At 34.7% G+C, this 16,065-nt stretch overlaps 1 protein-coding gene across 5 annotated transcripts in view; it reads right to left on the reverse strand.

The window, feature by feature from the left end:
* Positions 1–16,065, reverse strand: part of LOC126360585 (collagen alpha chain CG42342-like) — a 1,334,941-nt gene that overhangs the window by 194,544 nt on the left and 1,124,332 nt on the right. For all 5 annotated transcript variants that reach the window (XM_050007726.1, XM_050007725.1, XM_050007724.1 and 2 more), the window contains 2 exons: positions 12,702–12,746; positions 4,277–4,339 (listed from right to left, as the gene is read on the reverse strand). In XM_050007726.1, the coding sequence (XP_049863683.1) occupies positions 4,277–4,339; positions 12,702–12,746 (108 nt within the window). The remainder of the gene's footprint in view (positions 1–4,276; positions 4,340–12,701; positions 12,747–16,065) is intronic.

A 16,065-nucleotide genomic window follows, 5' to 3' on the forward strand; every position in this document is an offset into this window, starting at 1 on the left:
ATGCATCCTAATTAACTGTATTAAAATACACTGAAAGACAAAAACTGCAAATATTCAGTACAGTGTGTAATTCAAATGGATGTTAACAGAAAATTCCATATGTGCACCTAAGGAAATAAGCACTCTCCATAATGAGATGAATTGAACTTCAACAAACAACAGAGTGAAATTCAACATGGTCTTTTATAAGCCATGTATCATGGTAAGCAATGGAAACAATATACTTATTGGATGAGACACACACATTACATTGCTTTCAGCAAATGCCATTTGAGAAACAAATAGGGATAAGAAATGGGTTATGTATAGTTCTTGATAAAGGAAAACATATTTCTGCTCACAACTTCTAAATGCTTCTGGAAAGTGACCAAAGTTTCTCTCTCTCTCTCTCTCTCTCTCTCTCTCTCTCTCTCTCTCTCTCTCTCTTGCTCTCGCTCTTTCTCTATCTCTCTCTCTCCCTCTCTCTTTCCTTTTGCTGTCTCTTTATGTACAAATTTCTCATCTAAAGTGATTTTAATGAAACTTCAAACTTTTCAGAAGATATGTGTCAAATTCATGTCTTTGGCTGCTTTTTTGTTTGACTATATGATCAACTGTCATTGCAATGTAGCAAAAAAAAGTAGTTAGTATACAGATATACATATCAAATAACTTCAGATAAAACCAAATGACTTATCTCATATCTGAATATAAACAGAAGTAATTAGGTATGCATTTTACTTCAAAGAGGACATTTCACTGTTTCAAAAATCAGCCAGGAAGAATTAAATCATCAATATCACAATATCACAGGGACCTAATATTTTACTACACAGTATTTCTGGAGTTAAGACCTGGATAAGTACTTTGTAGCAAAGATTTGCATCACAGCGATCAGACTATTTCAGTAAAATGTCTGACATTATACATTTATCACAATGACAATTTCTGTTGTCTATATTCAACAGTTCTCAAATTGAAATGCCCCGACTGTGTAACATGAAGTTATGGGAAACACTATGTGACACAAAAACATGGAACTGTTTAGAAATTTGTTAAAAGTTATTGTATTTTTATGACCACTTTATATTGCAGAAGTTACAACAAAAAATTTTACCCAAATATTTCAAAGCATTTTACTATATGCATGTGAAAATTAATAAGACAAAATGAATACAGGTGTTATTGTTGCAACTGCTTGATATTTTGAAGCATGTGTATTAAGTAGCGTCACAAGCAATCTTCCTTGCCATCTACACGACAGATTGTAAACCTCACCTAATGGAGTACAGTACACGCTACTGAATTACTTAATTTTCATATTTATTTGTAGTATTTATTCTACATTTTGATCAGCAGCTGATACATTTCAATGCCTGAAAGGTCTCTCAGTTTCATATCTTGTGCTATCACACCAAACCTTGTACAATGAATGATACAGTAAGAAAGTAGCTGGCTCCCAAAATCTGTTCAGTTATTCAATGTGACCCTTTTTATTAATGAAAAGATACTTTTATTGCAAAAACATGTACACTGGAACATGTGGAAAAGAGACCATATTTCAAAACAGGACATCATTAAGTACATTCACAGACCATGTTCACTACAACTGCCACTGTTCCTTAAAGTATATAATAACAGATTATAACACTGTCTAAAGTGCCTTTAGCAAATAATTTTATGGAATAATTAGAAAACTAGGAACACTGCACAAGAGTTAATTATTTTAACAGCTGACAAGTGACTCTTTTGTCATTTGTTTTTGTAACAATATGATGATTTTTTTATACTTAAAAGATGTGGAATTAATTTGCTTTATCTACAATGACTAAATAACAAAGAGTTCTGGCCAAATGTTAATACATGTTGCTGATACACAGCCCTGTTAATACAGCTGAAAAAGAAGGTAGCTCAGAATTGTCACAAAATAACTGGAAGTTTTCAGTTAAAGGGATTTTAATTTTTAATTGTTAGGCCTTTGTGGAACTAACATTTGTATTTCTGTGTAAAATTTCCCAATGAACAACTGTTACTGCCACATCTAATCACTGAAAACTTATTCACGATAAAGAATCAACTAATTTACAATTGCAAAGGGGGATTATTCATGGGTTTCAATGATTCTTACTATTATTTTTAACTAAAAAAAGGAATTAAAGGATTTGATTGATGGATGCACTTCACTCGGGGAACACAATCTCAATCCATAGAAAAATCAGAAACAGAGCTTGATATATAGATGTGTTATTTGTGCTACTGATATCAAAGCAATAATCTTAACTTGAACACTGCACAAGTTTGAACCTTATGAAACAAGATGAATACTTTTTCACTTGGACCACTCAAAACAACTACCAGGCCTTTTATTGTAGCTATATTAGAGAAATACATGAAAACTTCAAATTATTGATACCTTTCACTATGAGACAGTGTCATAACTGCATATATTTCTCATACTCTGCAAAATTAAAAGAATTGTTATTTATTATGATCTTTCTGTATTAAAAACATTAATTTTATTTTCCACCAAATTACTTGCTGTTTTCTTCAATCTTATAGGCTCCATTAACAATATATTTCTCCTAGAGATCAAAAAATGAACTGTTTCTGGTTGATTATGTTCAAGCAGGCAGCATATTCAGCTGTTGCATATCATTCACTTTTAAACAGAAAAAGATTCTTTTTGAAACAGAAAAAGAAGTCCACAAAAATCAGAGCATGGCATATCATGCACTGGACTTGAGAGAAACAACTTAAAGCTTGAGCATAAGCCAGAAGCATTTATAGAGATAAGACTTTAGCAGCATGCATGCCAATTTATTTTCCAAGCAACAATTTCATTCTTACACTAAACATATTTCACAGTAAAGGAAGACAATCTCCCAACAAATTATTATCTTACATCTATACAGGTTTAAATTTTACAAATAAATACACAGACGAACAGTTTCATAATTTATACAATGGATATATAAAATGACAGTAGAGAAGGAATATGATGCAATATCCCCAATTTATTTTGTGTGCAGATTCACTGCATTTTACCTTGTCATCATATCAGTAAACAGTAGTTCATTAGATTGTTTATGAGAGAAATGCCTCTCAGATTAAATGCTGTCACAATGTTCCCGCACGACAAATCCAACAAATGATGACATATCCTTTTAGCATTTTGATAAATTTTGCATGATTATTTTTAGAATTTTTAGGAGTATGTTTGTGGAATGGAATTACTGATATTCCTGTACATAATACTGCCAGGTTTAAAGAAAGGAACTTTTTACGCTGTTTGTACATAAAAAATATTCTGTCAATAGAATCTCCACCTCACTACTTTCCAGATACACCTGGATTACATTTTACACTGAAGTTAATATGCAGAATATATTCCAAAAACATCTGGAGCAAGTTATTATGATTTTGTAATTTTTTTATGACGTGTCAGTTACGATCAACAACAGTGCATCCCTTGAGGCCTAGAAAGGGAAACTGTGAAACATACACTCTTTTCTGGAGAGTACCCTCAAATGCAACAACTGCCAGTTAAATAACATATTAGTTTCAAAATGCAGTGTGACTGATGTTGAAAACCTCATTTTTTGCAGTTTGCTTGTTAGATGAACAATAGTTTCAAATATTATGAAAACAAAATTTTGACTCATATTGTTACAGATATGATAGCCGTACATCAACGAATTTCTTGGCACACAAACTCACTGGCTAACACTGTCACAGTCTCTCAAGTAGCCATATTAAATTGTACAAAATTCTTTTCTTAAGCACTGTCTGCCACATCTTCACAACTGGGGCAACTCTGTTTATATACACACACATATTTATATTAGTAATATACTGAAATATAATATTCATATAAATATATATACATGTACTGGCTACTTCTGAATATAATCTGTCATGAAGTACAATGCAAACCGGCTCTCATTTGAAGAAATACTGTTTCGGACCATACGACAAACATTGTTTCACTGATCTGTGTGTACCAAAATCAAGTATTACAAAACTAACATACACATGCCTAAACACACACCAACCTTCTTTAGCCAGCTTCTCTGTTAACAAATAAATATTCAATAAACTGGTTAATGTTTTTGCCCATGTGCATCAACTTTGTTGAGTCTGCAGGAGAGTGTGGGCAAGGTACAAACCGGCACCTCCAAGCAAGCATCAGGAACTGGCTGACTGTATGTTAAGACTTGAGGCACTGAATGAGTTGTGTGGCTGTTAGTTGCAGTAGATGGCTGCGCCGCCAACCAGTCTAAGAATGTGTAGACCTTACCGTGCCTCCCGTCTTCCCAACATCTCCAGGTCGACCTGGCTCTCCACGGAGTCCCATTGGGCCCTGAAGACAATAATGGTAAATACCTTAATGACCAGTGTCAGAATATTGTTCTTTGTTTGTATCAAATGGTCCTTCTGTTCTGATATGTGACATTAACAAATCATTTTGAATTCATTTCTTAAGAATGGCACCTCTACTTCTCATAAATGATTTAAGTTTAACAATACTGACATATTTTAGAAATACAGGAAAGAAATAATAGCTTATAACAATGAATTTAATAAGTTAATAAGACAAAATGATAAATAAATTGTATTAGCAATAGTACTGTTTCTTAAAAGAGTTCTACAGTCATTGAAAAGTTGTTTAAATGAAAGAAAAAAAGTTAAATGTGAATACTTGTTTCTAAGTGATTGTATGTACCTTCAGGCAATGCCTCAGTTAAGATTCAGAAAGAAGAAAATCATCACTTAAGCTCTCATAGTACTGTCATACTAGACATAGCAAGAACCATGAAATATAAAGATAAGTGATAGCAAGCTTGCTTGTGGTGGAAAAATTAAAGTTAAATTGAAATTGTAGGTTTTCATGATGTACCTGCAGAATGCAAAATGCACAGACTATGTGCTGTAAAGAGCGTGTTGCCAGCTGTCACATATATTTTTTGACAAGTGTATCATTGTCAAAGCTGGATACTGCTGTGAATTTTCTCATCCAAATTAACCAAAATTAGCAACAGTTGAAACAACTATTTTCATTAACTTAGATATTGAAAAGCAATATTCTTTAAACAGACATCTCACTCTTGTGAGAAAACACATAAAAATAATGCAATTACCTGATATGTCAACCCTCAAACCCAAACATTTGTCATCTGTGTGTAATACTCATTTGTTTAAGCAACCAGAATATCTCTTCTGGTCCAAGTTAAAAATGCAATGAGAATGAGCCTCAATACTACTTTTGGAGAGTTCACAGAAACACTCTGTATATTATAATGGAAGAAGAACATGCCAAAGGCTGGCTGGCTACAGCCCTAGATAATTGTCTAATTATGGGGCTAAGTAAGCCTCTACTAAATGATTACTCCTAAGAATGTCAGACCAATTCAGTCTTTTCAGCGTGGATAATGAAACACAGTCCCCAATACTGGAGGTTTCACTCGGACAACAATGCATGTTTGCAAGGATCAATGGAAGACTTTATCTCACAAAATAAAAACATAATTCAGCATTTAACAGGCACTGAAACATGAAAGAATGTTTCTTTTCAGTGCACTCTATGCTACAAGCAAAATTTTCATCTGAAAGCAGAACAATGATGTAAGTAGTAAGTGAGTCTCTAAGTTTTCTTAGTGACATAAATTCATTCAACTTTACAGGCTCACGCTACAAATATTAAGAATTAAAAACAACTGTAATATATTGTCTTCATCCACATAGTAGACTTTTTGATAACTTATACTTTCACAGATACACATGACGTGCACATACTCTCATCAAGCAGCATTATGCCTCCTTGCCTTATCACTTGCTAAAACTAAATGTCTGCCCCCATAGCTGAGTGGTCAGTGTGTCTGACTGCCATGCAGTGGGTCCAGGTTCGATTCCTGGGTGGGTTGGAGATTTCCTCCAGTCAGGGACTGGGTATTGTGTTGTCCTCATCACCGTTTCATCATCATCAATACACAATCCACTCAGTGTGATGTCAACTTGACTGCCAAACTTCCCTAGGTGCAGACTCCCAGCTGTCAATGCCATATGATCAGCTTTTCCTAACACTAAATACATTCAAGATCAGTGTCCTCCTTTCCTTGAGCACAATTTCCCATTTTACTATCAAGAAAATGAGCAGGACAAAAAAGAAGAAAACAGTCTTAATGATATCCATGCCATATAGTTCTGCAAGCCAAGAATTGTGTTCATTACAGCACTCAACATTTTGTCTATACTTTTTGATTTTAAAATTTGTGGTTACAAAGAACAGATACCCCAAATGACAAAGCTCTCTTATAATAAAGCCAACCTTACTTTACACACCAATACAATAACATTGGTTTGGCATGAATGGTAACCATTTCCAGCATTTTCATTAAAGATCATTTCTCCTGTTCATTAAGTAATTGAATTTGTTTCATGTCAGACTTCTAACATTAGTCAAGCCCGTTCTACTTTGGCCATCCTCATTTAATATATTGATTTGTTTACACAAATTTCATTTATGTTCAGTGTTATTTATTTTGTTCTGTTGTAAGGTTAAATTTATAAGGTAGATTAATGATTTTCTTTTAACATGTTCTCTTCTGTTATAAATGAAAATCCCCATTTTGAAAACATCATGCTCCATGAGGTAGGTAATGTAGATGTCTCTTCTGAAGTACTAATACACACTGGTATCGAAGTACTGGATAAGTAGACAACAATTATGTCAATAAGGATAATCAGTCATCAATCTAATTTCACGTGTTCCTGTGTTGTTCATGGATTCCAGGTTCCATCCCCCCCCCCCCCCCCCCCCCAGTCTTTCTTGGGCATATCTGAATTAAACATTTATACAATTTTTACATATTTTTTTTTTTAGTTCAAGTAGCAAGTATTTAACTTAGTTATTACAATTGGAGACTGGAAGAGTGAACAAATTTCTTTCTCAGTTTACTTGAATTGTGCAGTTAACATTGCTGATCATTGTATGTATGACTCATAAAACTAAAACTGATTGAACAAACTTAAAAATTTAATAATTTAAATGGGTTTCCTTTTAACATTGGTACTGTTTACTAAAACCATTTTCATAAAAACTTTACAACAATCATATTTTAATTACATTGCAGTTAGATATATTTTTGGAAGCAATGTCACATTTCAAGTTATTACAAGGAAAAACCATTTCCTCTATCTTGCTTTGTCACATACAAAAAGTTAGTTAAAAATTGGAAAAGAGGACCAAAAAAGAGGACATAGAATTCATTAGTTTTTGAAACAGATGACATATTCCCCCCCCCCCCAAAAAATAATGAAAAAGTTATGGATGAAACTGAGTAAATAGAGAAATAAACCAAGAATTTGAATCAACAGGGACAGAGCAGGAGATGAAGAATCACAAGTTAACAACAAAACAGCAATTACGATATAGAAAGATAGAAAAGTTGGAATGAGACAAGACGGTCAGCAGTTCAAGAGTAGCAAAGGAATTAGTGCCTTCTTGGAAAAGAAAAAAAATAGATGATGGGAAGGAAAACGAAAAGACATTTTAAAGGGCGAAAGATGAAAATTTTTACAAACAATTAAATAAAGTGAATTATTAGTGACGCATTTTTCATATGCCACTTTGCAGTACTGGATCCCACCCCCCAGGAAACTTCATCAAAAGATTGCAGAACTAAAGGGTTGGGGGAACACATAAATACACTTCTGCTGATGACCTAGCAATAATTACCTGTACTCACAATGAAACCAACACACCTTTAAGAAGCTACACGAGATTGCTATCAAAATTGGCCTCCAAATATCTTATGAGAGAATGCACAACATGTACTTCAAGCATGAACTGAGACACTTCTTGAGGCAACATACACTGGCTAAACATTTGAATTACTTAGATGACACTATCCGGAACAATGACAAGGACATTATACCAATAAAATCAATGTAGAAAAGTTGTGTAAAATCCATATCATCACAGGAAAATTCACAACAAGAAATCCTTTTCCACCAAAACCAAATATTGCCACTATTACACAATTTTTCTCCCAGAAGTATGCTATGCAGTTAAGACATCATTATTAATCATCAGTGTGAATGCCATTACGAAAACAAAACAACAGACATTGAGGAAAATGTATGAACACAAGGACAAGATGTTATTTGGGTGTGAAAAGTCTCAAGAACACTATCTTAGCACTATATTTTCTGGCCAAAATATCTAGTTACATAGCAAAGTCAGAAACTTGACTGATATGTAATGCAAATTATATGACTCGAGACTATGCAAGAAAAAGTGCCACATCATAAATGGGACACAATAAATTGAGGTATGATCACTAAATGACATTCAAAAAGATTTCACATATGTCGCTGTTCATACACTGGCAACTACATGACCTACACAAATTCAGAAGATGAAGACTCATAACTGCACATTCAAACAACTGACCAAAACTAACATGAAAAATAAAAATGTTTGGACAGTAGAAAGACAACAGACCTATAATGAGGCAATGAAGCACTTTTCAGAGGGCAAGAAGATCAAGAAGCATAAAGTCAACTCAAATTTATATGTGCTCTTTAAACGGCCAAACAAGAACAAGTAAATGAAGGGTGAATGAGATAACAGAGGAGATGGGAAAGCTGGGATACCAAGACTTGAGAGAAAAGTATGTTTCACAATCAAGTGGTTGTTTTTTGGTGGGAGAAATATTTAATTTGGCATTAACATGTACCCAAGTGCATCATTCTCTCACCAAGTTAACAACATCTAGATTGTGACAGTTACTGCATTAAATTATTTGTTTCCTAAAATATTGGTGTCTACAGCAGGGCCATCTGCTCATGGTCTTGTACATTTGAACTATTCATTAATCTGAAAAAACATTCATGAAGTGTACTCAGTTTGCATTTTTCATTTTTATGTACAAAAGTAATTGAGCATAGATAAACAAAAAAGCTATTCATATAAAGATCTATCTTGTCAGATCCACATTCTTAATCCAAATAGTCGACCAAGCTTACAAATATGCTACAAGTCACTTTAAACACAAAACATAAAAGTTTCCATCTACTTATGTTATACTTTACTTGCCTGAATTTTACCCAGCTTGGAGAAGCTGGGTAAAATTCAGACAAGTAAAGTACAACTTCAGTAGAGGGAAACTGTGTGGTAGCTTCTTTAAGATACATGCTAAAATGTGATCTACCCTACCCAGTAATCTTCTTACATCACAACAATTTGCTTTTCTTCAAAGTCTCACCATTAAAGATGGGTTCAAGTTCTAAGGTCTATGATTATTTTTTCCCTTCAGGACTAGTGGCAAATACAAATATGTAGGCACACTCTGTGTATGTATGACACAGATGTCAGCACTATATGTCACACAGAACTCTAATGGCCATTGAAAGACTGAGGAATATTTCTGATATTTGGAATCACAATGTTTTCATTACAAGAACAGCAAGAAATAACTTGTTTTCTCAAGTTGTTTTGTGTTCCACCTATTAAAATTCATCACCTTTTCAGTGATGTTAGTGGTGATGAAATCATGAACAAAGAATACCAGTGTCTGTAGGTGTGATAGTTAAAGAAGACAGAACATCATGTGACAAAGGAGATTAACACTCTCAACATTGCACTAGCCAGACTGACAACATGGTCACATAAGTGGAGCCAGATGTTTTGTGATTGCTGAATGAACATGAAAGAAAATAGTTGACTGAACATGAAAGACATTGCCTCCAAAGTTGGTACACAACCTCACTAACTCCAGCACAATTTGGCTGCAGAAGTGCTCTTTCATCAACCTTATTGGGTGTGACACATGTGCCTCTACAATAAACCACTTTTGAAGAGGTTTCTCATGTTTCTTACTCACCTGATCTGACTTCTGGTGATGTTTAGCTTTACACAATCATCAAATTTCACCAGTGCTGCCATTGCACCAGTGGTGTTCCAGTGCTCAAAACAGATTCTATTTGCGGTAGCCATGAAGTATTGCATGTACATCATAAAAAGTGTGTATGGTTTCAGGCAGAGTATAGTCAGAAATGACAACTAATAACGCATTATACATGACACCTATTTGATTTACCTACTTCATTATTTGGATTCTTCACATACGCACCAATATTTCAAAATTGTGAAAAGTTGCTCGACAGCATGTGCTTAGAATTCCTACCCATCACTGAATATCCTACAGTGTCATTAGAGGGCATCTTCATGTTTTTACTGTGCCCATCATATTTTCTTATTTTTCTCATCACTTTCAGTTGTTCAGTAATTTTACAATATTTATGTAATCAAAGCTTCTTCACCCAGTCACTCCCGACTATATTTCTGATTTGTTCTGTGACCTCTCTGTCAATACTGACTTGTCTGGAACTAAAACTCATCTGTCTGTGTCATTTTAACTCATTTTTATATTATTTTGTTGGGTATCCATTGGGTGTGGATCTTAGGTAAACTTCCTCTCAGATAATTACTAAATACTCTTCCTTGGAATCTTCCATTTCATTTACCAATGCAATAATCTAACATATTATACCTTCTATTTGTGTGTGTCAGTCTACTGACACATGGGTAAACTGTTATGTTTTTGCAGTTTATTTAGTAAGGACTCTTATCATCCATTATTCGTTCTCAATTAATGTTAAGCATATGATAACTTCACAATGAACACAACACAACTAAAATTGTTCATGTTACAGCTCATGAACTTTCTGTTAATGTCCATTTCAAATAATTACAAGGACAAGATATAATCCTCTTATTCTTTACTGAATACGTGCTTGCACTAATCCATGTCTTGAACCTAGACACCCACATTTTATGAGTAAAAAATATGGACAAACAGAAGCTGTGAAGTTGTCTGCAAAGTGTGTATGGACAGCTCAGTTGATAAGACTAAGGCCAATGAAAAGTCAGTATCTGGGTTTGAACCTTAGACCAATAAACAATGTTAACTTGCCAAATTTTTCAACCGTGATGATATTCTAAAACATGACTGAGTTACAAGACACACTGGTAAAAACACACGAGTGATATCTTCATTTTTAAGCGACTAATATTGTTAGTTATAAATTTTAAATGTGACACTAAATATATACAAGAGAAGAAGGATCCTATTTCATCCATGAAGAGTTGAAAATTTTATGGCAATTTAGGTACGTATCACGGAAAGAAAGAAAAAAGCATAAATGTATTTGGTTGCAGCACTTTTCTTTTTCTGTTTTCTCCAGTGGTATATAACAAGGCTTTTATGGAAAGTAACTGTACACTAGGCTATAAAAAAGTGATTATAATTATAGTGCATCTACTCACAGAGGTCCAGTGTGGGCTTTAATCATCCGATGACAGCAAAACTTGTAGATTTGTTAATGTGGAATTGATTTATGCTAGAAAAAAATTAGTTCCAATTTTGGACACCAGGGACAAATCTGGCAATGCAAAGCATCTCGTTGACATCTCTAATGCTCATATTGAACAAATTGTGTAAACAGTGGTTAATAATAAGATCAAAATTAAAATTGAAATTATGACCCAGAGTAAATCCATTCTGCATTACTGTATTATAATATCTACCATGTTTTGCCACCATATGATAATTACAGCCCACTCTGAAGTTCTGTGAGTATCCACACTATAAAACCACCCAGTAGTATCAGAGAGAGAGAGAGAGAGAGGAAGTAAAGTAATATGAAATGGCATGTGTCCTCTCACTGTTTACAACAGCATCAAACAAGATGCTGTCTCTTGAGAAGATAATTTAAAGAGTAAGTGGTTGAAGAGTTTGTCAAAAACTCCTTTCCAAAGGTTACTTATTTTGGTTTCTATTATAACCTTCATGTTGAGACCTCCATCTCATCTGTTTGCTATTGTAACTGGGAGAAGAACTCTGAGGCAATACAAATGAGTTTGAATATATTGTTTTTATGACAGCAACTAATGGTAATGGAAATAACAAAAATTGCAATTTTGTATACTTTCTTACAATCTAGATTTTATTACACAAATTTATGAATAAAATTGTCTACTGTAAGAAAGAAAATAACACTTTATCAATAAGAATATTCAGTCACGGAAACTGATAATAACAAGGAGACAGAATGGCTGGCCAGTAATGAACTGCTCCCTTCCCCCCATACATTTCCAGACTTCCCCAACTAATCCCTCTTCCCTCCACGAAGAAGGAATATACATGCTCTGAAAGCTAGCTTGAACATTCTCTACTTATAAATTTTCTTTCAGTTACATTGGTAATTTGACTTTATGAATGCAGACTAATCATCTCATATCTTTCATTCTGTCTCCCCTACAACACCTTTTTCTGCAAAGTAAAGGACACATTTCAGGCTTTAAGTCCATTTGCAACAGTCTCCTGTGTAAACTACTAAGTACTCATTATGTGCCTTTCACCTTTTTTGGAAACATCATACCTTGAAGAAGAAATGTAAAAAAAAAAAAAAAAAAAAAAAAAATTGATTGCTGTAAGGCACAGAACAAAATATATTTTTGACATATAAGTCTTATTCGATTAATTATTAACTATACAGACAGGGAAACTACTGCTGTGACAAAAGTATCCATTAAACATCAGAAACTAAGGCCCTATACACAAATTAATATTATGGATATAAATAGTTCTACACTTCATAATAAACATAATAAGTGCCTTTAACATGTTAAAGCTTAAAATAATGGAATCAATACTTACTGGCAGTCCCATAGGTCCTGGATCTCCTTTTGACCCCTTTTCTCCCTAAAAAAAGTAAGTAATGACATGTATTAGACAAAGAACAAGATTATTTTCTTTTTGTCTGAAAGAATTAATATATGAAAATAGTTTAAGCCAAATCACAGTAAAATAATGTACAATAACAAAAACAAATTCCACATACAATAAATGAAGGGTAAATTTGAAACGTCAGACTATATGTATTTTCATATGATGTTTATGAATAAAAAAGACACAGAAGCATGGAATAAATATTTAAAAATAAATACTAACAATGCAAAATCCACGTTGGAATATCAAGAATAATAATAAATATTTCTTTCTCTTGGCAAATAAATATCAAAGAAAGGAAATGGGAGGCTTTTGGAAAATCAGTCCATGATATTAAGAGGTTGGGCACCTCAAAGGAAAATAAGAGGTTGACAAAAATAGCAAATGATAAAAATAAAATTGTTGACCTGAATAAGTTATGCTGAAAATGATGTAACTGGTGCAAATGTAAGCAGAAAAATGGCTAATGACAAAACTCATTTACACAGGGTTAGATACAAAACTAGATCACAGCAGACATCCAATCTAAAAATGACAGAGAGAAATAAGAGTTTAAAGATGGTCCGATAGCAGTGCTAAAGCATCCATAAATGGTGATTGGTTGTATCACTATAAAGTTTAAAAACATTCTGAAAACAGAAGTATTCTGTATCTCTACAAGCCTTGAGTGCTCCATGAGGTAGAGAAAAATACTCTGTTTTCTGCTCTCTCCAATTTTCCATTTACTATCTTTATGTTTTTTTCTCATCCATTTCTTTGCATATCACTGTACTCTTTTCCTTTATTCTCATCATTCCATGTCTTTTCTGTGAGATGTGACTTTTATAAAGCTGTATTCCACTCACTTTTGTGTGCATATGAGCCCCTTGATTCTCTTTTACTGCTTGTAAGCACCCAAGTAACCTAATTCCTGTAAATTCCAAGGAGGGGGTGATGAGCTCTGACACCATATTCAACAGAGTTAGGATCTGGTGAGTTGCAGGGCCAGAACATCAATTGGATTTCACCACAGTGTTCCTTGAACCATTCCATCACACTCGTAGTGTTGTGACATGGTGCATTATCTTTCTGAAAAATGCCACTGCCTTTGGGAAATATGATCATCATGCAGAGATGTAAATTCATGGTCTGCAACCAATGTCTGATACTCCTTGGCTGTCTTGGTGCCTTGCACGAGCTGCACTGGACCCATGTCAATTTCCCCACTAACTTATCTCCATCCTGCAGTATAGGTGTCCATGAGCTGTTCCTCTTGAAGAACATGGATTTGCACACTTCCGTTAGCATGATGGAGAGGATATCATGATTCATCAGACCATGCAACACTCTGCCACTATGCCAAAGTCCAAAGCCGATGGCCATGTGCCCATTTCAGTCACAGTTGCCAATGTCATGGAGTTGACATTGGTAGATGCAAGGGTCGTTGGCTGCAGAGGCCCACCATTAGGAATGTTTAGTGCTCTGTGTGTTCAGACACACTTGTACTCTGCACAGTATTAAAGTTTAAAGTATGATGTTAGTTCCACCCTGGTTCAGTGCCTGTCCTGTTTTACCAGTCTGCCCAGACTACGACATCTGACATTTGTAACGATGGGTGGCCACCCAACCCCATTACATCTGGATATGGTTTCACAACTTTTGAAGATGCTCACCACAACACTCATCAAACATCCAACAAGTCATGCAATTTCCAAAATGCTTGCACTGATGCTCCAGGCCATCACAAACCCCATGACATCTGGATATGCTTTCACCACTCTTGAAGATGCTCACCACAGCATTCCTCAAACACTCAATAAGTGATGCAATTTCCAATATGCTTGTGCTGACCCTCCAGGCCATCACAATCTGCCCACAGTCAAACTCAGATAGATTGTGGGCCTTCCCCATTCTACACACAGACACTGATACTACATGCACCGTGTGTGTGTCCGACTAGCAGTCATTGCTCTCCAGATGACACTGCTATTGCTGGATTAGATTATACTGACAGTTGGTCGGTAGTCATAATGTGGTCATAACTGATCAGTGTAATTTAAGATGGTCATTAAACATAAACACAGTGTAAACACCCTGGGATAACAGGGAAATCTGGGAAAAATCCAGAAATTTTTTTGGATCTCTGGGAATTTTTCATTCTTTTAGTTTCAGTTAAATTTTTATAGTTTTGGTTGGTAAGAACTGATATTCTAAGAAAGAATTTTTCCTTTAGCCTGCAACTGCAGAATAATACTCCAGCAATAAAATGTATATGAGGGGAAAAAAATAGAACTTATGTTGCAAAGGAAATGTGCCTTCTACAGCAACAAAAGATGGTAACCCACACAAGCATCTGCCAACAGCAAAATGTGTCAAACACTTTAGGATGAAGCCTACAGAATTATTCGTAAGAACAAACTGCTTCCATTGAGTATGACATCACAACAGTTTACATTCAGTTTATTTGAGTGGTTTCCAGTGGGCTCATGCAAATGCACAGTTGAGTCACATATGAGCAGTACCTTCTTCAACTTCTGGCTACTTGATGTGCAGCTGTTAGCTGTATGAGCAAAACCAACAAGCAGCCAGAAGGTACCCAGAAAAATTTCTCTGGCATGGCTAAGCTGCAAGATTTGTGCACGCACAGAGCAGTCTGACTTGTAGTCACGAGAGGGGTAGTCTCCACACGACCTATGTTTATGTTTAGTGATTTTGCTGTTTCCTCTTCATTTACAGCTCTCACATCAAATGAAAGCAAAATGGATTTCTGTGGCTGTAATGTATCAAGTGCATTAAACTACATTCACCTATTTATGATAGCCTAAAACATATTATAAGTTGCAGTTTTCTGATTTTATTTTATTTCCAGGTTTTTGGCAGTCAGACATTAATTAATGTTGCAGAACAAAGAAGTTATTTTTGTCAATATGCTAAAGAAACTTATTTTAATTAATCTTTTCTGCAGAGACAGTTCATTTATTTGATACACTATTGGGTAGTGTCAACTTTTTGCAGAATTTCAAGTGCACATTTTTATCTTCTGGGACATACGGCATTATAGTACAATAAAGAACCAAACATGAGATAATACAGTGCTGGCACTCCGAGAAAATTTTCATCCTGAAAACCACACTACAAAGCTTAATATTAGGCTGAGGTCCACTTCTTAGTGAATCTGGACATATGATGGTGCACATTAAGTGGAATTATGCATTTTAGTGCGGTTTACAAAATTCCAATCCTTTGCTGTCCTGTTTCGTTTATGATGTTAAGATCTCTTAATGCTACATATGTATGAATATAAGGGCTTCCC

The sequence above is a fragment of the Schistocerca gregaria genome, chromosome 1 (assembly GCF_023897955.1).
Source record: "Schistocerca gregaria isolate iqSchGreg1 chromosome 1, iqSchGreg1.2, whole genome shotgun sequence".
Lineage (NCBI taxonomy): Eukaryota > Metazoa > Arthropoda > Insecta > Orthoptera > Acrididae > Schistocerca > Schistocerca gregaria.